Source organism: Neophocaena asiaeorientalis, unplaced genomic scaffold (assembly GCF_003031525.2).
Source record: "Neophocaena asiaeorientalis asiaeorientalis breed wild unplaced genomic scaffold, Neophocaena_asiaeorientalis_V1.1 scaffold388, whole genome shotgun sequence".
NCBI lineage: Eukaryota > Metazoa > Chordata > Mammalia > Artiodactyla > Phocoenidae > Neophocaena > Neophocaena asiaeorientalis.
Window position 1 is genome coordinate 1,679,919 of NW_020172738.1, and position 22,719 is coordinate 1,702,637.

The window sequence follows — 22,719 nt, forward strand, 5'->3', positions numbered from 1 at the left end:
TCATCCTCTCTAAGTCCCATTTTGCGTAAAATGGGCTAGTAATATTTAGCTCACGATAGAATTGCGAGGATTGAAAATGGTAAAATGTGAATAAAGTGCTGAACAGTGCCTAGCTCACAGAAGCTAAATACACGTTTGGCACCATCATTGGTCCATCTACCTGTCCATCTGTCCATCTAATACTGGGAGCCTACGATGAGCCAGGAACTGCTCTAGGCACTAGGAATACATCAGTCATCAAAAACAAACTCCTTGTCCCCAGGAAGTTTACACACTAAGCGGGGGATACAGACAATAAAGGAACATATGATAGGCAAGGTGGTTCTAAGTGCCATGGAGAAAAATAAATCAGGATCAAGTGTATCGCCAGACTCCCCAATTATTTAACCTGGAGCCAACAGGCATTATGTCTCAAACACTGTGACAGGGACTTTGGGGGATATGTTGGGGCTTGCTCTTAAGGAGCTTATTTATAAACTGGCTGGGCGATAAAAATCCCATACACACAGGAAATCACTGGAGAACAACGAATCACCTGCCAACCATGTATCATACACGCCTGGGAGCTGCTCAGAGGAAAGATTGATTGAATACCCCCACCAGGCTTCTAATCCAGGAACAAAGGAAGGGATGTGCTTACTCCTTATTTTGGAGAGGCTAGTTCATACCCAGCATAAGCAGAAAGCCTTGTATGCTTATAAACCTCTTAAATCATTAGAACATGAATCAGGGCTTCTGAGAAAAGATCATGGCACGAGTCAGAGGCTGCTCACACCAGGTCGTGGGAATACAACTTGAAACTCTTTCTCTCTGTCCAACTATTTGCCAAGTCCCAGCTCTGTGTAATTGTCTCTGAAGGTAATTGTCTGCCGGATGGAATTTTATTATAAATAAATAACTCACTGATTTGGCAATCACTGAGTGCATGCACCAAAGGAACTGCCCAGATCCCAGCGAACAGATGGGAAATGCCCATCAGCAGTGGGCTGTGTTGTAGAGGCGACGGGTGTTTGGAAATAATGCTTTTATTGACAATCCCTTTTTGAAAAGGCGTACTGGCTTAAGAGTATGGAGGAAGAAGACACAAACTTGGAGCAGAGTATGGAAGTAGAATAGCCAGAAAAATGGCTATTTGGAGGTCTGTTGCCCTTTGGATCAAACATGCCCAGAAAACTAATAGGCCAGGGACCAGCTCTGTGGAAAGACGAACTGGAAACACAACTGTAAAAATGGTGCTTGATGTCAACCAGTCACTTCACTCTTGTAAGTGCCTTCATGTGTAAAATGAGGGGTTAGACCGTACCGTTCTGATTCAATTAAAATTTAGTGAATACGTTAGTGCTAGGTTCTTTAACCTAGATAGATTATCTCAAGATAACAGCGTCTAGTTCACAGGGTTGTTGTGAGGAATAATACGTGTGATTCTTAGTATCTAGCATGTAGTAAGCATGTAATAATTAGCCATTATCATTTAATCCCCCAACCTTGAGATAAACATTATTTCCTCTGTACAAATGAGGAAACCACTAAGGGACAAGATCAGGATCTGAACCAAAGTCTGAAGCCAGAGTCTACGACCTTCCCATTATGCAGTTCGGTTTGGAAGGGCCCTCCCTTCCAGTTCTTAATTGTAAAAAATGAAAGGGTAGAAAAGGAGCTTGAGCTCTAGAAACAATCAAGCTAAGCAACTTCTAAGGGATTTGCCGTGCAAAGCCGAAGTGTTGTCTCATTTATGATGAAGAAAATAAGGAGGCTGGGGAGAGGACTGAGACAAAGCCACCAAAGCTTCTTTGCCCGAGCTCAGCTTCTTCTCATCATCTCATGCCAGTTAGAGATTTCAGACACACCATCTTGCACATATACATACACAAAGAAAAGCCAAGGTTCTCCAAGAGTAAAACCAACTGAAAAACAGTCCTTAGAAGGATTGTTTAATCACTGCAGGAGATAAATAAGAAGACATTTGAATTAATCCCCTCATATGTCCTCATGGATTCTGTCCCAGTTGTTCTGTTAGTGCTCAGTTGTGGCTCTCACCATTCTCAACAGTACAGAGTCCAAGAACATATGATCATACACTGTGCACTAGGGTTATAATGGTGAGCAAGACACAAGTGGGGGAAGATACAGGCAAGTCAACTGGGCAACGAATAGTAATATGGTGTGATAAGGACCACGGGGGCAATACTGGGTGCTGGGGAAGCAGAGAGGACCTCGTCCAGCTCTGGACAGGGGAATTGGGGAGGGTTTCTTAGAAAAAGTCTCTTTAAATTGAGACCTAAAGAACTAACTAGTAGAATGTATACATATAGCTAATTCACTTCACTGTACAGCAGAAACTAACACAACACTGTAAAGCAATTATACTCCAATAAAAAAAGAAAAAGAAAAAGAAGCAACTAGTAGATTCACCAGACCTTGAGGGAGAGGCGGGAATAAAGAGAGAAGGGTATTTCAGGCAGAAGGAATAGTACCTGCAAAAGCCAGTTATCTCTAACTGGCATGAGATGATGAGAAGCTGAGCTCGGGCAAAGAAGCTTTGGTGGCTTTGTCTCAGTCCTCTCCCCAGCCTCCTTATTATCTTCATCATAAATGAGACAACACTTTGGCTTTCCACAACAAATCCCTTTAATGGATCTTTGAAGGAAGTGAAAGTGGTTCTAAGTGTGAGGTGGGAGAAGAGTGAAGAGATGGGAGGCTGGAGAGGTGAGTAGCAGCTAACGCCTTGCATAACTTTGTACACATAGAAAAGGATTTGCACATTATTCAACAAAGAACCACTGAGAGATTTTAAGCAGGAGACTAATATGGTTTGCAATTTAGATCAGTTTGGAGAATGGAGTAGAGTGGGCCAAGTCTGGAGGCAGACAGACAGTTAAGTACTTAAACTAGGGATAGTGAACAGTGGGGAAGGAGGGTGGACGAACTGGAGAGATACTTGAGAGGCTAAACTGAGTCAAGGGTGAAGCCCTTCTGGATTTCTGGTTGGATCACCAGATCGAGGGGTTGTAATTAGCCTCAAGCGGGAGCAGAAGAGGCTGGACGTGCTTTGCTTATATGGTTTTAAGTGCCTGTGAGGCAGCCCGAATAGGGATGCCCAGGGAGTGGTTGGATGTGCAACCCCCTTGCCTCAACTCTGAAACAGTGTGTGCCCAGTGACAACACTGGCAGTAATTGCTGCCATTCCCCTTCTGTTTCTTCTATAGAATATGGCAATTCTAGCTCCTGTCCTGTTTTCATACGTGACTTTATTTCATATATCACTTTAGATTTCTTTGCACCTTAGTTATCTCGGTGCTGTGCGTATCTTAGGAAATCTTCTAGGAAAAAAAAATCAGGAAAAGAGATACAATCTCATCATAATCTGACCCAAGAGGCCATTTTACTTTAATAGCTTGCATTTTTTTTTTTTTTGTGGTACGCGGGCCTCTCACTGTTGTGGCCTCTCCCGTCGCGGAGCACAGGCTCCGGACGCACAGGCTCAGCGGCCATGGCTCACGGGCCCAGCCGCTCCGCGGCATGTGGGATCTTCCCAGCCTGGGGCACGAATCTGTGTCCCCTGCATCGGCAGGTGGACTCTCAAGCACTGCGCCACCAGGGAAGCCCAATAGCTTGCATTTTTAAAAGCTATAACCTTAAGATTTAAGACCAAGATACAAATTCTAAACTGCACTTCTTACCGGGAACTAGTGCTGACTGCTCCCTGAAGTTCAATCCACTATTTTAGAAAGAATTTATTAACTTTGGCCAGAGACCCATGTATGTACCACTTCTCCCAGACTACTCAATTTTGGACAGTGACGTCATTTACAGACTTCTGTTTTTTAAACATTTCATATATTAAGGGAAATGTTAGAGATAACTATGTCTGAAATGCAAGCAATGTTAAGAGGTTGAACAGGAAGGACATAGCTAATGAGAGGCTAGGAAATGAGATAATCTCTTTTAGAGAATCATCTGATATTGAGGAAACAAGGAATTTACAAAGGAGGGGATACAATGAAATTAACCAACGAGTGGAGCCATCCTTTGGGATCAGTAACCTTTAGACCTGGACCTAACAACAAAGCTGTGGTAGATGAACTGATAGGGCTGATCTACCCAGGAGTTTGTTTCCTCTAAAAACAGGTTTTTTTTTTCTTTTCCAGACTCAGAAGGCTATATCTTAAATTAAGAAGTGAAAGAATCAAGGTTGGAATAAAGAGTTATTTGTGTATAAATGTTGGAAACTACCTACTTTTACTTTAATAGTTGAAGGCCAAGGCACAAAAGACCCTACATAACCAAATGTCTGCATTTTTTATTACCTTTAAATTATACCTCAATAAAAAAAAACATGAAAAAAAAAGTCAGAAAAGGAGAAAAAAGGGTACATTATTAGATCTTGTGGCTAAATAAATTGAAATAATTTATATCTATTGTCCTTAACAGGATCAAAAGCAGGAAACAATAAGCGAAGCTTATTTAAAAAAAAAAAAAAAAAAAAGCTTCTGAGCTGCCTAAACAGACTACATTTCCCTTGGATCATTAAAGGGACTTCCGCCTCCACAAGAGATGCCACCCTACACCTTGAATCCCATGAATAAAAATGCAGAGAATTCTTGGAGTAATAAACAAGGGTGGCTGTTTTTCTCTCTTATTTTTTCCATTATTCTGCAAACAATCTATAAAACAGTTTAACTCTTTCACCAATGTTAAAGTCATGCATACTCATCCCCGCAATCAAAGATTTAGCTCTTTGGGTTTAGGCGTTTCACGGTGGGAGGAAAGAGTACTAGATCCATTTATTTAAAATCTAGGCTGAAAAACAAACAAGAAGTCCTTGTCCATCTGAAGATCTTAATATATTTATTTGAAAACCAGGTTGTGTGAAAGAGAACACTAAATAGTCATATACCATTTCTTCAACCAAAGACTTGGACACAAGGTCCGCAGAGGCAATGATACATGCAGTGAATAGCAGGTCTCAGCATGAACCTCCTCACAGGCGTTTCCAATATGAGCCTGGACAATCTTCTTCAGGTGAGCAATAAAATCCTGGGGAAGCGGGGAGAGGGAGAAGCTAGGGTTATTCTTTATTTTAAAAACATTAAAAAAACCCAAAACAAACTACTAGATGTTGAAGTCTAAAACTAGCCTATAGACTTCCCTGGTGGTCCAGTGGTTAAGACTCCATGCTTCCACTGCAGGGGTAATGGGTTCAATCCCTGGTTGGAGAACTAGAATCCCACATGTTGCACAGTGCGGCAAAAAAAGAAAAAACAAAAAATCACCCAAAATAAAAAACCAAAACAACAAACAAACAAACAAAACCAAAATAGCCCCTAACTCTGCTGATGCAGTCCTAATACGACAGTTCGTGCTAAGACAGACTATAGTTTCCAAATTCTCATTTGACTGGATATTTTACCCTTTTAAAAACTAACAAGGGGAACTTCCCTGGTGGTCCAGTGGGTAAGACTCCACGCTCCCAATGCAGGGGGGGCCAGGGTTCGATCCCTGATCGGGGACTAGATCCTGCATGCATACTGCAACTAAGAGTCCGCATGCTGCAACTAAGAAGTCCGCATGCTGCAAATAAAAGATCCTGCATGCTGCAACTAAAATCTGCGTGCCGCAACTAAAATCCCACGTGCCGTAACTAAGACCTGGCGCAGACTAAATAACTAAATACAAAAGTAAATAGATAAATAAATAAATATGAAAAAAAAACCTAACAAGAATCCAATTTCCAACTGAAAACTTCTAAGCCATTTTGTAGTTAGCTGTCTTGAAAGACTTAATCAGGGGGTTTTCAGTAAGGTATTGTGAAAGGCTGAAGAGGGCTAATGTGAGTTCAGTTCTGCACACAGACTGAGAGCTCAGGGTATTAATATTGTCATGTGCTGGTTGGGTAAAGCTTAGGAAACCATCAAGAGCTTGAAGACAATTTTCAAAGGCAGGAAGGCAAATTATAAATTTCCAAACTGTGTCTTGGAGGCTTGAATATATTTTTCTACTAATAGCAGGGTTTCTGCCTTAACATTTATCTGAGATTTCTATAAAAGCTTTCATTAATTGCTTACTTAGTGTGTAACACTCACAGCGTTAGATTTGCAACTTGACATTTCAAATGTATTTTTCTTTTGTCCTAATGTAATAAATGATACTGATCTTACTGTCTTTAAAGAGTAGAATAAATTCATATTTGTTTGACAACGTATTTGTAGTAGGGTGGAATTAGAGAACCTTGATTATACAGTTTATATGCATCTTCAGATACGTGATGACCATTCAAAAAAAATTGGAGGAAACAGAATGACAATTTCGTGAAATTGCAATCTTTTTGCACCTAAAAACCCCCTTCAACATTGTTAGGACATTGGCATAATAATAATCTTTTTCAACTGCACAAAGCTTTGTGTTACAGTCTAACTGACCCCAAAGTACCTATAAGTACTATGGCTTATACATATTAGATGTTCAATAGCTTCTCAAATAAATGAATGGTAAGGCTTTTAGTGCCAAAAGTATTGCCAAAGGAAAGGGAGAGAGAGAAGAATCAGTGAGGAATTTAGACCTGTGCTACTCAAAGTGTGATCTACGGACCAGTGCCCGTCCACAAACTATAACTGATCCACAACAAGGAGCTTACATCAAAATGGAAATCACCTCCGTCACTGAGCTGACTGTCAGTTCAGCTGACTTTTTTGGGGTTAGTGGGTAGCAAGGCTTTTTTGATGAGAGAAGCATTGAGTTACATTCTGGAGCAAGCTCCCTACTTCGTCATGGACCTATGAAATCAGTTTGCAGTCCAGCCACTTTGAATAGCACCGGTAGAACACTAGAGGGTAGAGAGTCAAAGAAGGAAAAAGGAATTGGTATATTCCATATTCATGAAGAGGTCAAAGAAGGGTAAATTTTAATACTGTTTAGGTAAACAGGGATTAAGTACAAAAGGGAAAAAGTGAGACCATGTCTCTGTATAAAACATTTGTGAAGAACTGACTAAGAGATTTCCCTTGATACACAATTTTGTTCCACACACACCTCTGGTCCTTAGTCATCAATATACTCAAATGGTTCTGGGGGTTCTGGCTCTTGCTCCTCTTCCTCAATTTTTGGGCCATGGGCTGCCACAGGTTCCACCAGCTCTTCAATGTCTTCACTGGTATCCTTCAGAATGATGATGCCTCCAATGGACAGCTATTAAACAGAGCAAGGAATGAAGAAGCACAAGCTCCACTCATATTTCCAGAATGCTCCAGAATCTTGAGTGCATATTTGTTAAATGGTACCTCAAGGCTACTAGAATGATTTGGAAATAAAGAACTGGGATGGAACTACACTTTCCTTGATGACAGTCAGGAAACCTGGGCATTTGTGCCTGTGTGATGCTACACTAGTGACTTAACTAAACTGTTCAAACGTAAGAAGGGGCTAATAAAATCTTCCTGATCTATTCCTTCAGGTTAGTCTGAGGGCTGAATGAGGACATCATTGCCAATGTGCATAAGAAAGGATAAAGATAACTGTAATCTACAGGAGTACCTGCAAACTTAACCCAGTGGCTCTGGATGGTAGAACGTGTGGTGTTGCTGTCTGGATGATGCATTCCAATTTAAGAAGTATTTCTCAGTACTGCACTAGCCTCAGTCGGACTGCAGGGAGAATGTTTACTATCCAAAGACCGTATTCTAATGCCTTGTTACTCAGTGTGTGGTCCTGTACCAGTAGCATCCTCATTACCTCGGAGCTTGTTAGAAATGCAGAAAACTTAGCCCCGCTTCAGATCTCTCAATTTGTATTTTAAGAAGATCCTCAGGTGATTTATATGCATGTTAAAGTTTGAGACGCACACTAGTCTAACAGATACTTTATCATTTGTGAGAAACCATCATTTTGGACACAAGAGACAACCTAGAAATGAAAAGCCAATTTTTCTCCAGCAATTTCAGAATGATAGAGCAATTTAAGTATCACAAATATCTGAGTGTTTTTCACTATAATCTACAAATCCTTGTGATGCGAGACAGTGAAAAACTAGACTGGAAACAAAAGGGAAGTACAGTATAGAAGCAATTCTATTAAGCCCTCTCCCAAACATATTTATCAAAAGGTAAATTCAAAAATCAAACTGTCTGCCCTTCTCTGGTGTGCTAATCTTATTCTATTTGCTTGCCTGTGTCAAAGGAAATGGAAAGCTGCTCTCTGTAATTAAATCAGTCAACAGTGAAGGGAACATCTGGCAAAAACATATTTCTACCAAAGCACATTACTGGGAAGGAAAAAAAGCCCAAGCACGTTAGGAAAATGATTCATATATGTATAAGCATCTCTGCAGTTCAACCTAATCTAATTTTTACTCATCAGAACTCTGCTCTGCCACGCTATAAAACCAGTGTGCCTTCATGAATTTCTAAACTATTTCCCTTCTCTCAATACATACATATTCATACACATTCATCTATAATCCTTTCACTTAAAAAGCTTGCTTTCCTTGAAGAAAAGCCATTTTATGAATGGACCCTTCCTTTAATACCAATATTCATCCAAGAACAGAGTAACATGGCCACTATCCTAATACTCCATGGTCTAAAAGTTTATTTGAACCTTCTAAAGGACCAAATGGAGATCAATCTTTTACTCAACAGAAAATACCCATGTTCATCAAAGGACTTCCTGCATTTTGGAAATACATGGCTCCAGATTACAATGGAACTATTTCATGCTTAACTGGAATGCTCCAGCCCAAATCCTGCAATAAAATCAACATATGGGAAGAGCTTTTTATAGCTACATGGTTTAGATTTATTAATGCCTTATATGTTAGAGAGAAAGTTCACACTCTCTAAGCAGAGAATAAGATATATGACATCCTGTTTTCTGAGAAGGCTAGTGACAACGGAAGACAGAGGCAATGGGGCACTTCGGCTGCCGAATGTTCCACACTCTCTATAAGACATCATTTTTTTTTTTTTTTTTTTTTGCTGTACGCGGGCCTCTCACTGTTGTGGCCTCTCCCGTTGCAGAGCACAGGCTCCGGACGCGCAGGCTCAGCGGCCATGGCTCACGGGCCCAGCCGCTCCGCGGCATGTGGGATCTTCCCAGCCGGGGCACGAACCCGTGTCCCCCGCATCAGCAGGTAGACTCTCAACCACTGCGCCACCAGGGAAGCCCTATAAGACATCTTTTAAGATGGACAGGAAGCAGAGTAGGAATGCCACCCATTTTCAAAACTAAAGCTGCTGGGACTTCCCTGGTGGTCCAGTGGTTAAGAATCTGCCTTCCAACGCAGGGGACGCGGGTCTGATCCCTGGTCGGGGAACTAAGATCCCACGTGCTGTGGGGCAACTAAGCCCATGCACCGCACCTACTGAGTCCACGTGCTACAAACTCCAGAACCCATGCACTCTGGAGCCCACATGCCACAACTACAGAGCCCACGCGCCGCAACTAGAGAGAAGCCCACACACTACAATGAAGAGCCTGCGTGCTCTGGAGCCCACGCACCACAAGTAGAGAACAGCCCGTATGCCACAACAAAAGATCCCGCGTGCCACAAAGAAGATCCCATATGCCACAACCAAGACACAACGTAGCCAAAAAATAAAAAATGAAATAAATAAATATTAAAAAAAAACAAAACAAAACAACCCTAAAGCTGCCTCTTTCAAATGCAATGTCTGAGGAAGGATCTGATGACCCTGCCATTGAGGGTTCTGGAGGGAATGGGTCAGGGGGCACCCCTTTCTTCACTGCACACACACAGAGGCAGTCTTTCCTTCCTTTTTTAAAAAATTGAGATATAATTCACATAACATAAATGATCTCTTTTAAAGTACACAATTCAGTGATTTTTTTTTTTAGGATACTCACGAAGTTGTGCAGCCACCTCCACTATCTAATTCAAGAACACATTCATCAACGTAAAAGAAACTCCGCATCTGCCAGCCGTCATTCTCCATCCCCGACTCCCAGCTCCTACAACCGCTAAAGCAACTTCTGTCTGTATGGATTTGTCTATTCTGGTCATCTCAGATAAACAGAACCATACATTATGTGGCCTTCTGCGTCTGGCTTTTTTCACTTAGGATAAGGTTTTTAAGTTTCAAACACGGTGGAGTATATATCAGTATGTCATTTCTTTCAGCTGAATAATATTGCATTGTGCATATCACATTTTGTTTATCCATCCACCACTTGATGGACATTTGAGTTGTTTCTACCTTTTGGCTATTATGTATAAAGCTGATATAAACATTAGTGTACAAGTGTTTGTGTGGACATAGTTTTCATTCACTTGGGCATATACTAAGGAGTGGAATTGCTGGGTCATGTAAGTCTACATTTAACTTTTCGAGGAACTGCCAAACTGGTTTCCATACAGGCTGCAACACTTTACATTCCTACCAGTACTATATGCGGCTTCCAATTTCTCCATATCCTTGCTAACTTTAACCTACAAACCTATTGTCTTTTTATTTTGGCGGTACGTGGGCCTCTCACTGCTGTGGCCTCTCCTTGTTGCGGAGCACAGGCTCCGGATGCGCAGGCTCAGCGGCCATGGCTCATGGGCCCAGCCGCTCTGCGGCATGCGGGATCCTCCCGGACCGGGGCACGAACCCGCGTCCCCCGCATCGGCAGGCAGACTCTCAACCACTGTGCCACCAGGGAAGCCCCTATTGTCTTTTTGATTATAGCCATCCTAGGGTATTACGAAGTATCTCCTTGTGGTTCTGATTTCCATTTCCCTAATGATGAATGATGTTGAGCATCTTTTCATGTGCTTTTGGCCATTTGTAAATCTTCTTTGGAGAAATGTCTATTCAAATCCTTTGCCCATTTAAAAAATACATTTTTTTTTAATCATTGAGTTTTAAAAAATGTATTTGGGTATAAGTCTCTCATCAGGTATGTGATTTGAAAATATTTTCTATTCTCTGGGGTTTTTTTCCACTTTCTTGATAGTGCCTTTCGTAACACAGAAGTTTTTAACTTGATTAAGTCCAATTTATCTTTTTTTTGCAGTTGCTTCTGCTTTAGATGTCACATATGAGAAAACACTGCCTAATCCAAGATCATAAAGATTTACAGATAGGGTTTATATAGTGTTAGCTCTTACATTTAAGTCTTTGATCCATTTTCAATTAATTTTTATATATGCTGTAAGGTAGGGATCCAATTTAATTCTTTTGCATATGGATAGCCAGTTGTCTTAAGCACCATGTCTTGAAAATATTATTCTTTCCCCATTGAAGAAAACCAATCGACCATAAAATGGATTAAAGACCTAAATGTAAGACCGGATACTATAAAACTTCTAGAGGAAAACACAGGCAGAACACTCTTTGACAGAAATCGCAGCAAATTTTTTTTTAGATCCATTTCCTAGAGTAATGGAAACAAAAGCAAAACTACACAAATGGGACCTAATTAAACTTAAAAGCTTTTGCACAGCAAAGGAAACTATAAAACAAAAAGATAGCATACAAAATAAGAGAAAATATTTGCAAATGATGTGACTGATAAGGGATTAATTTCTAAAATAAATAAACAGCTTATACAGCTCAATATCAAAAAAACAAACAATCCACTCAAAAAATGGGCAGAAGACCTAAATAGACATTTCTCCAAAGAAGACATACAGATGGCCAACAGGCACATGAAAAGATGCTCAGCATCACTAATTATTAGAGAAATGTAAATCAAAACTACAGTGAGCTATCACCTCACACAGGTGAGAATGGCCATCATCAAAAAAAACTACAAATAATACATGCTGGAGAGAGTGTGGAGAAAAGGGAACCCTCCTACACTGTTGGTGGGAATATAAATTGGTGCAGCCACTATGGAGAACACTATGGAGGTTCCTTAAAAAACTAAAAACAGAGTTACTATATAATCCTGTAATCCCACTCCTGGGCATGTATCTGGAAAAGACAAAAACTAATTCAGAAAGATATATGCACCCCAATGCTCATAGCAGCGCTATTTACAATAGCCCAGAAATGGAAGCAACCTAAATCCCCACTGACAGATGAATGGATAAAGATGTGGTATATATATGTGTGTACACACACACACACACACACACACAGGAATATTACTCAGCCACAAAAAAGAATGAAATAATGCCATCTGCAGCAACATGGATGGACCAAGAGATTATCGTATACTCAGTGAAGAAAGTCAAAGACAGATATAATATCAAAGATAGACAAAGACAAATATAATATCATATCACTTATCTGTGGAATCTAAAAAAACGGTACAAATTTATTTATAAAACAGAAGTATACTCAGATAACACTGTAGAAAGCAAACTTACGGTTACCAAAGGGGAAAGGGTGGGGGGGGGATAAATTAAGGGGAAAGGGTGTGGGGGGGGATAAATTAGGAGTTTGGGATTAACAGATACACACTACTATATATAAAAGAGATAAACGACAAGGACCTACTGTATAGCACAGGGAACTACATCCAACATCTTATAATAACCTATAATGGAAAAGAATCTGAAAAAGAGTAGATATATACATAAATGTATAACTGAAATCACTTTGCTGTATGTATACCTGAAACTAATACAACATTGTAAATCAACTATACTTCAATTAAAAAAAAAGTCAAATTGACCATAAATTTTTGGACTCTCAATTTAAAGTCATTTATCTGGATGTCTATCCTTATGCCAATACCAGTTTTGATTACTGTAGCTTTGTAGTAAGTTTTGAAATTGGGAAGTGTGATTCTTCCAACTCTGCTCCTCTTTCTCAAGATTGTTTTGGCTATTCTGGGTCCCCTGTATTTCCATATGAATTTTAGGATCAGTTTGTATATTTCTGCAAAATAAAGTTAGCTGGGATTTTGATAAGGACTGTGTTGAATCTATAGATCAAATTGGGGAGTACTGCCATCTTGAGTAATACTAAATCTTCCAATTTGTGAACATTAATTATTGGCTCTGTAGTTTTTTTCCTTGTAATGTCTTTGCCTGGTTTTACTACAGAGTAATATTGGCCACACAGAATAAGTTTGGCAGTGTTTCCTCCTCTTGTATTTTTTAAGAGCAGTTTGTAAAGGATTGGTGCTATTTTTTCTTTAAACATTTGATGGAATTAACCAGTGAAGCCATCTGGCCCTGGGCTTTTCTTTATAGCTTCCTGATTATTAATTCAATCTCTTTACTTGTTATATATCTATTCAGATTTACTATTTCTTCTTGAGTCAGTTGTAGTAGTTTGTGTCTTTCTAGGACTTTGTCAATTTCATCTAAATTACCTAATTTGTTGACATATAGTTATTCACAGTATACTCTTATAATCCTTTTATTTCAGTAAGGTTGGTAGTAATGTGTAAGGCTGGTAGTAATGTCTCCTCTTTGTTTCCTGATTTTAGTAATTTGAGTCTTTCCCCTTTTTTTGATTAAACAGATAGAAATTTATTTGCCCTATATAGTAAGAATCATAAAAATATCCAACTTTAGTATACACATACTGTGTGCCAGACATGGTTCTGTATGGCTCACGTATGTGCCAAACATACCTATATGTTGTGTCCCCTCCCCCAATTCATATGTTGAAATCCTACCCCACCCCCACAGAGTGTAATGGTATGAGAAGTTGGGTCTTTAGGATGCAATTAGGTCATGAAGGCAAAGCCCTCAGGAATGAAATTCATTCCCTTATAAGAAGAAACATGAAGAGAGTTTGCTTTGTCTTTCTCTGCTATGTGAGGATACAATGAGAAGAGGGCTGTCTATAAGCTGGGATGATGGCCTTTACCAAGAACTTGCTCATGCTGGCACCCTGTTCTTGGACTTCTAGTCTCAGAACTGTGAGAAAGAAAGATTTGTTGTTTAAGCCACCCAGTCTTAAACACTAGGTGGCAATTTGCTATAGCAGCCAGAACAGACTAAGACATATTTTAATGCAAATTACATTTTTATACAGTGTGTACACATCAACACCAATTTATGATTGCACTGTACAGTTGTCTTTTAAATCAGATAAGAGGAAAAAAGACCAGGGAGTGGGTGGTGAGCTGGCCACCCTGGGGATAGGGTGAGAGCAGACTCCGGCCACAGGGTGGGGTCCCTCTGGTCTAGAGTTCTGTGACCACATTTTCTGAACTCCAACTCATCTGATAAAGAATTTTTCTGGATCCCTTCATAATCTTAAGAATTACTGAAGACCACAAATAACAAATATTGGCAAGGATGTGGAGAAAAGGGAACCCTTGTGCACTGTTGGTGGGAATGTAAACTGGTTCAGCCACTACGGACAACAGTATGGAGGTTCCTGAATAAACTAAAACTAGAACTACCAGATGATCTAGCAATTCTACTCCCGGGTATGTATCTGAAGAAAATGAACATTAATTTGAAAAGATATATGCACTGCAATATTCACAGCAACATTGTTTACAATAGCCAAGATATGGAAGCAATGTAAGTGTCCATAAACAGGTGAATGAATAAAAAAGAATAAATGGAATACTACTCAGCCATAAAAAAGAATGAAATTGTGCCATTTGCAACAACACGGATGGAATTGGAGGGTATTATGCTCAGTGAAATAAGTCAACGAACTAGCAGAAAGAGAAACTAAGAAAACAATCCTGTTTACAATTGCAACAAAAAGAATAAAACACCTAGGAGTAAGTTTAATCAAGGAGGAGAAAAACCTATATACTGATAACTGAATAAGACATTGTTGAATGAAACTGAAAATACAAAGAAATGGAATGACATTTCATGCTAATAAATTAGAAAAATTAACAATATTAAAATGTCCATATACCTAAAGCAATCTATAGGTTCAATGCAATCCCTATCACAATCCCAATGACATTTGTTTTTACGGAAATAGAACCCAAAAAATCCTAAATTTTAAAATGTAAATACAGAAGACCTGGAATAGCCAAAGAAATCATGAGAAAAAAGAACCAAGCTGGAGGTGTCACACTCCCTGATTTCAAATTATACTACAAAGCTGTAGTAATCAAAGCAGCATGGTATCGGCAGAAAAATAGACACAACAGACACACAGACCAATGGAACAGAACTGAACATTCAGAAATAAACCCACATATACAGACAACTAATTTACGACAAAGGAGCCAAGAGCATACAGTAGAGAAAGTAAAGTCTCTTCAATAAACCGTGTTGTGAAAACTGGACAGCCAAATGCAAAAGAATGAAACCAGACCACTTTCTTACAGCATACACAAAAATTAACTCAAAATGTATTAAAGACTTGAATGTAAGACCTGAAACCGTAAGACTCCTAGAAGAAAACACAGGCAGTATGCTTTCTGACATTGGTTTTAGCAGTATCTGTCTGGATATGTTTCCTCAGACAAGGGAAACAAAAGTGAAAATGAACAAATGGGACTACTTCAAACCAAAAGTTTCTCCACAGCAAAGGAAACCATCAATGAATAGAAAACCTACCAAATGGGAGAAGATATTTGCAAATCATATATCCATCATACAAGCGGTTCATATCCAAAATATATAAAGAACTTTTACAACTGACCGATAAAAAAAACAAATGACTAAATTTAAAAAACGCAAAGGAGATGAATAGATATTTTTCCAAAGAAGTTACAGGTGGCCAACAGGCACATGAAAAGATGTTCAACATTGCTAATTATTAAGTAAATGCAAATCAATCAAAACCACGAGATATCACCTCATACCCATTAGAACGGCTATTATCAGAAAGGCAAAAAATAACAAGGGTTGGAGAGGATGTGGAGAAAAGGAAACCCTGGTACACTGTTGGTCGAAATGTAAATGGATGTAGCCATTGTGGAAAACAGTATGCAGATTCCTCAAAGAATGATCCAGCTATTCCACTTCTGGGAATATGAAAACACTAATTTGAAAAGATATATGTACCCCTCTGTTCATAGCAGCATTATTTATAACAGCCAAGATATGGACACAACCTAAGTGCCCATCGACAGAAGAATGGATAAAAAAGATGTGACACACACACACACACACACACACACACACACACACACACACAAAATGGAATACTTACTACTCAGCCATAAAAAAAGGATGAAATCTTGCCATCTGCAATAACATGGATACACCTTGAGGGTATTATGCTAAGTGAAATAAGTTAGATGGAGAAAGACAAATACCATGATTTCACTCATATATGGACTAAAACAAAAATATTAATGAACAAGCAAAACAAAACAAAGCCAAAAAAAAAAAAAAAACAAGAGAAAACAGTAACTGCTGGGGGGGGTGCGGAAGGGTGAAATGGAGAAAGGGGGTCAATTGTATGGTGATGGATGGAAACTAGAGTTTTGGTGGTGAGCATACTGCTGTGTATACAGAAGGTGAATTATAATGTTGTATACACAAAACTTACATTTGTTATAAACCAATGTTACCTCAGTTAAAAAAAAGAAGAAAAGAATCCTTCTTTGTCTTTCAACAGTGTGATTATGATGTGTCTAGGTGTGGATCTCTTTATCTTACTTGGATTCACTGAGCATCCTGGATATGTAGATCAATGTTATTCATAAAATTATGGAAGTTTTCAGTCATTATTTCTTCAAATATTCTTCTATAATTTTCTCTCTCTTTTTGGGACTCCCATTAGCCCATTTCTGTGTATGTTGGTATGCTTGGCTTTTAACAGGTCTGTTCATTTTTTCTTCACCCTTTTTTTGTTGTTCCTCAAATGACCTATTTTCAAGTTTGCTCAAGTCTTCCTGAATCAGCTGTTGAGCCCCTCTAGCAAATTTTTCATTTCAGTTACTGTATTTTTCAAATCCAGAATGTCTATTTGATTATTTTTTACAATTTCTATCTCTTTACTGATATTCATGATTTGTTAAGATAACATTCTTATACTTTCCTTTAGTTCTTTAGACATAGTTCCTTTAGTTCTTTGAACATATTTTAGTTGATTTAGTCTGCCTATTATGTACAACATCTAGGCTTCCTCAGAGAGAGTTTTATTTATTGCTTTTTTCCTGTGTATGAGTCATGTTTTATTGCTTTGTATATCTTATAATTTTCTGTTGAAAACTGGACATTTAAATAATACAATGTGGCAACTCTGGAAATCAGATTCTCACCTCTCCCCAGGGTTTGCTATTGTTGTCTGTTTTGTGACTTTTCTATAAAGTATTTTCTGTTGTGTGTGATCACTGAAGTCTTCTCTCAGTTACCTGATTGGACAGCTAATGACTAGCCAGGGATTTCCTTAAACACCTGGAACAATAAGTCTCCGAGTCTTTGCTGAGGGGCTATGTGTGTGATTGGGGCACACCTTCAATAGTCAGCCAGGCACAGACAGAAGAAATCTTTTCGCTTGTAAATGAACAACTGTTACAGCTTCCTCGGATTTATTTTGAGCAAGGGCTTAACAATCATTTAAGTTCCAGCTGAGGAAAACCAGTCTCCTCATATGGCCTCATGACACTGAGCATATACTTTGCTCTCTTTAGTTCTTCAGAATTGTCAAAATCACTAGGTGTTTTGTGTGCTTAAAGTACTCACTAGTCGTGTACTAATATACCTGTTCTGGCATGAGCAGTTTTGAAAGGATGCTGTTAGAATATATTCTCCGGAAACATGTCACTTTAGCGAGCTGGGTTGCAGATTAGATAGCGAGTACATTTAATGTGTCCATTAGTGGTTCTATTAATTCATTCATTCGACACTACAGACCAAGCAGTATTAGGTCCTAGTAATGCAAAATTAATAGGAGATGGGAGAAGACCTGCAAGCTATTCCGTCTTTCCCGGCCTGACTGCCTGCTGCCCACAGATGGCTGATGATTTGTCACCACCACCAAGTAATATTCACTGACTGAGGATTTACCATGTTCCACATGTTGTTTTAAGGGTTTCACATATAACAACCTATTTAATCTTTACAATATTCCTAGGCGGTAGGTAGTATCACCATCCCAATTATTAGATGAGGAAACTGAAAGACGAAGCAATCAAATGACTTGTCTCAGTTACACAGCTAAGAAACAGCAGATCTGCAATATAAACTCAGTTCCGCCCAATTCTAGCTCTTCCACTAAATATCTTCCATCCTCTGCCCTTGTCTCCTCTAGCTGATAATCTAGTCAGGTAAGAGCTTGACTCACAACTGTGGTTAAGAGTTGTCACCACCATCAGGGACCACCTTCAAGCTGATGAGAATGGGTTTACTTTTCTATAAGGATCTAGAAATCTTGTCTCTGACATTTGAGACAGGTCCAGGATTTGAATGTATTAAATATGTCTACTAATGGTTCTCTAGTTTTCGAGATACAAGAACCTAGAAAATAAAGACATTATCATGGCTCAAATTTCTGATCAGCATTTGTTTCTAACATGAAACATTCTGCCCTAGAATAAATTAAATGGCATGAAGATCCTTTTCTAATTGTAAAATAGGACACTCTAAGTGCTTATGTATTAAGTGTATTACCTTGTTCAATCACATTCCTATGAGTTAAGGATGATAATTCTTATTTTATAGTATGAAAACTGAGGAAGAGAGGATTAGTACTTGGCTTAAGGTCTCATAGGCTGAGAGTGGTAGAATCTGGATTCAAACTCAGGATGTCTGGCTCCACAGTCTGTAGTCCAAATCACTATGCTGTATTAGAAACTTCCATGATGTAAGCCTTTGGTAGATGAAGGATGTTTGCAGGGTCACACAAAGAAAAGTCTCCCCAAATCTATATGGAATGCAAGGGAATGTCCTCTTTTGCTAAGAGATTTATTAGTACTACAGAGCTTTTCCCAATACTTTGGAGATTTATCCTTCTCTATAAAGATTCCATTGCCCTACAGATTAACATCCTACTGGTATATAGTTAAGGGCCATTGGTGACTTACTGGTTTGAAAGGCTGGTATCTGCAGGTCTCTGGCATGCTTAGGACCTTAAGTTGGGCAGGCATAACTCGGGCTGGGTTATCCAATAACTGGAAGTTTGGCTCAGGTTCTTTTTTCTTCTCTTTTTCTTCCTTTTTCTCTGCCTCATCCTAGGCGGGAAAAAATAGCCCCATAAAAGTTCACTTCTGTTCTACATCACTGAATAATGTTTAATAAATTTACTGAGCAACTATTAGGTGCAAAAGGTAGTTAGGATTAGACATAACGGAAGTAGAAGTAAAGTGATACCAGACTCAGACAAGAGAGATGGTAACTCTACTTGGGGGTGAGAATGATACTTAACTTAGTTGTAAAGAGTGAGAAGGTTTTTCTATCATCAGTGATATTCAAAAATAAATGATGTTCCCTTTGCCTGAAAGGGCTTTTCTCTCTACCACCATCATCTCACTGTCTAATGAAAATCCTACTCTGCCCTTCAAAACTCATTTTAGTTGTCATTTCCTCCAAGAACTCATTTTTGATTTGTACCCTTCTATTCTTCCCATGAATGGGTATAATTTCTAAAGTCTCTTCCAATCAAAATTTTGAGTCTCCATGCTTGGAACAGGATAATTATTTAAAGGAAGCCAAGAGCAAGGTATAACAATGTTCAACTAAGGAAGAATCTGGACCATGACAGAGAAAGCTACATCAACCCATATGACCACCAAGTTATACCTACCACTTCCATTTTCTCCTCCTCCTTTTTTTCCTTTTCTTTTTCCTTCTTTTTAGCCTTGGCAGTTATAGATAACACAGCAGTGGAAACCTAGAAGAGTGAACAGGGTAAATCATTTTAATCCCTTACTTACACGCAAATGTACAAGCCCAATGAGAATTCAGTTCTACAGTACTATTCTGTTTCCTGGTAGTAAGTATCATAAAGAACAAAATAATCTGGGAATATAAAGATAACTTACTGTTACCGTCATCAGGTAAATCTTTAGTTCCTAGAGGCCTGTGTCCAATATAACTCTAATTTTTTTTGATCTGTAGTATACCTTGGATGTGAATTTGCTATGATAAGTTTCTAAGATAGAGATTTGGGTGCCACATCCTTTTTTACTTCATAGGGAAAGCACTGGAAAACAAAAATTTTCTCCAAACCTGGTCATAAAGATCTCTCACTGGACTAGATGCCCTACAATGGTAATCCACAGTGGGTGAGTCGTTAACCTAGAATTATCCTCCTTGATGGGTCTCATTGAAATCAAAGGTGAAACAGGTACTTCGAAAGGCTGGGCAGTAATGGTGTAAAGCTGCCTTTGTTTTAGACTCAAAAGGGAGGGGGCCCTGAAACACAGCTGATGAACAAGATACTGCTGTCAAAGGATACCATCACCTACCACCCGCAAATTTGGTCAGTTATATAATTATCCCTACTTAACTATAACATTTACAGCAAATAGTCAACTGGCTAATATGGAACATTTTCTTGAGGGAAAAAATCATTTTCCTAAACCTCAAGTGTCATAAAGGGTAATTTTACTGAGAAAACTACAGGGGCAAGCACAGCTCTCAATTTCACCATACTTTAACTTAACACGTATCAATGAGTGTCTTCATGCTTGTGGGGAGGAGTATATAAATTGGTTATATCCATTTTGAAAAGAAATTTAGTTGACACTTATAAAAATAAATAATGTGCATTACTTTTGATCAGGCAATTCCGTATCTAAGACCCTAACCTGTAGCTATACTGGTACGAGTGCACAAATATATACGTATAAAAACTCTATTCCAGTCCCATCTGTAACAGTGACAAATCAGAAATAACCTTAAATGTCTACCAGATAAAGAACTGGTAAGACGATTACATATACATAAAGGGATTGCTCTGCAGCTTTGGAAAAAGAGATCAATACACATTGAAAGTTTTTTAAAAAAATTGTTAAAGTGAAAACAATAAGATGCAGAACAGCACACAGAATAATTCGATTTGTGGTATAAAAAGTATAGCTATGTGCAGAAAAAACATTTGGAGGGATTCACAAATTGTGATTCCTGCAACATGGGACTTGGATGACCAGGAGAGAAAAGGGCTTTCACTTTATATTCCTGTGTAACGTTGGATTTTACTATGAGAAGTATTAACTTTAAAAATACCTACTTTAAAACATAACAATATTTAAAACAAACCCAAGTAAAACACTAAGCAGCTCCTATATAGGTACAAATGGTGCTCAAAGTAGCAAAAACCCTACCTTTTCCTTTTCTTTTTCTTTTGGTACTTCCAGAGGGGCAGGATATGCAAATGTTGATGGTTTACAGTTTGATTTATATTGAACTTTCGGCATCTGAAGAAATAAGAGAATTCCCCCCTCTATTAAAATAATCAAAATCAAGATTTAAGTACTCTATGCTCTTAACAAGCGTATACAGATGCCAAGGGGTGCCAGAAGTCTCAATCCTGGCTAAATTACACAGTTATTCAATTATGTTACCACTCCTCCCTTAAAGGCATCTCTCTTCTTTCACTGAATTAGTTTTGAGGTGCTTTACAAAACTACTGTGGTCCCCTATACTTTCTTCAAGCGCTGTGCCTTTAAACAGGCATCCCTTTCATTTTTACTGACCACACATCCTGCTTCAGAGCGTTAAGTCCCACTCACAGTGTGAGCATCAGATCAACTGTTACCTTCTTTGTAAAGTGTCATCTGATTATCTAACCTGCATTCCTAACTTCCATGTCCCTTCCTTGTACCACAGTAACAACCTATACACGTCCATATACAGTTTCTACACCATATAATCACACCTTACAAGAGTCTAGCGTGAGCCTAATGGAAAAGTCGGCTTTGCATTACTTATTGACCAGGTTTAAAGTTCTCTAGTCTGAATTTTTCTCTATTTACCCAAGAGAATGGTAATGAGCATCACATTTACTAGGACAAGCAATCTTGTCTTTTCCATCCCACTTTCACTGTAAGGAATGGAAACAGAGATCATAAAATTGTGTGCCAGAGGAAGATGTCCCTAAAGATTATACAGTATGTCTAACCACAATGTTAAATGTTAGGGATTGGGAAAACAAAAGATTCTTGCTCTGAGAGATAAAACTGCTCAATATTTACAAATGTGAGTAGTTTAATACTGAAACACTTAGAGGATAATTAATTGGCTATACAGCTATACTGAAAAAAATCAATTCAATGAAATACTCAATCTTTACCAGCCATTTTTTGGCCTAAAATTTTTCCACTCTGAAAACTTAACAGAATGTTTTAACAATGGCGATGACCAAATGTAAGAGTTATTTAAAGATCAAAAAGCCTCTGAGAGGATGCAAGACCAAGAAAGTGATTCATCAGGCCACAGGACTGAGAAAAAAGACATAAGCAAAAATCTCATTAAAAAAAAAAAAAAAGGATAGTGTGATGACAGGGAATGTATCACCTTAAGTCTTTGACTTAAGTGACTAGTTTCTTTCTGTCAGTGTCCCTGGCTCCTCACTGCTGGTCTTGCTTTCTGCCACTACCAAACGGACATCCTCCTACCTTGTTTTCCCTTTAGCAACAATCCTCTCTTCCATCAAATGCTCTAGCATCACATAACACTGAAACATATCCCTGTCTCAAACCTTCCTTCCTTAATAAGATTTAGTTTAGGTCTTCCTTGCCCAGATTATTGCAATAGCATTGTAACAAATTTCCACTGTTATCAGAATGTTTCTAAAATGCAAATCTTATCATGTCATTTATCTGCATGAAATCCTACAACAGCTCTCACACACCTTCAATATTAAATAAAATTCATCAGTGATTATAAATCCTTTGCATATTTTTATATTTTGCCCCCCTCTTACCAATCCCTCTCAATTGATTTAC

At 38.7% G+C, this 22,719-nt stretch overlaps 1 protein-coding gene across 2 annotated transcripts in view; it reads right to left on the minus strand.

Annotated features, from left to right (window-relative positions):
- Positions 1-4,825: 4,825 nt before the first annotated feature.
- Positions 4,826-22,719, minus strand: part of PSMD1 (proteasome 26S subunit, non-ATPase 1) — a 102,759-nt gene continuing 84,865 nt past the window's right edge. Inside the window, exons 19-23 of one of the 2 annotated variants that reach the window (XM_024740534.1) lie at positions 21,097-21,189; positions 19,575-19,661; positions 18,856-19,002; positions 7,030-7,185; positions 4,826-5,037 (exon numbers count right to left, since the gene is read on the minus strand). In XM_024740534.1, coding sequence (XP_024596302.1) covers positions 7,039-7,185; positions 18,856-19,002; positions 19,575-19,661; positions 21,097-21,189 — 474 coding nt within the window. In that variant the 3' untranslated portion in view covers positions 4,826-5,037; positions 7,030-7,038. The remainder of the gene's footprint in view (positions 5,038-7,029; positions 7,186-18,855; positions 19,003-19,574; positions 19,662-21,096; positions 21,190-22,719) is intronic. The other variant, XM_024740533.1, reaches the window with a different exon arrangement.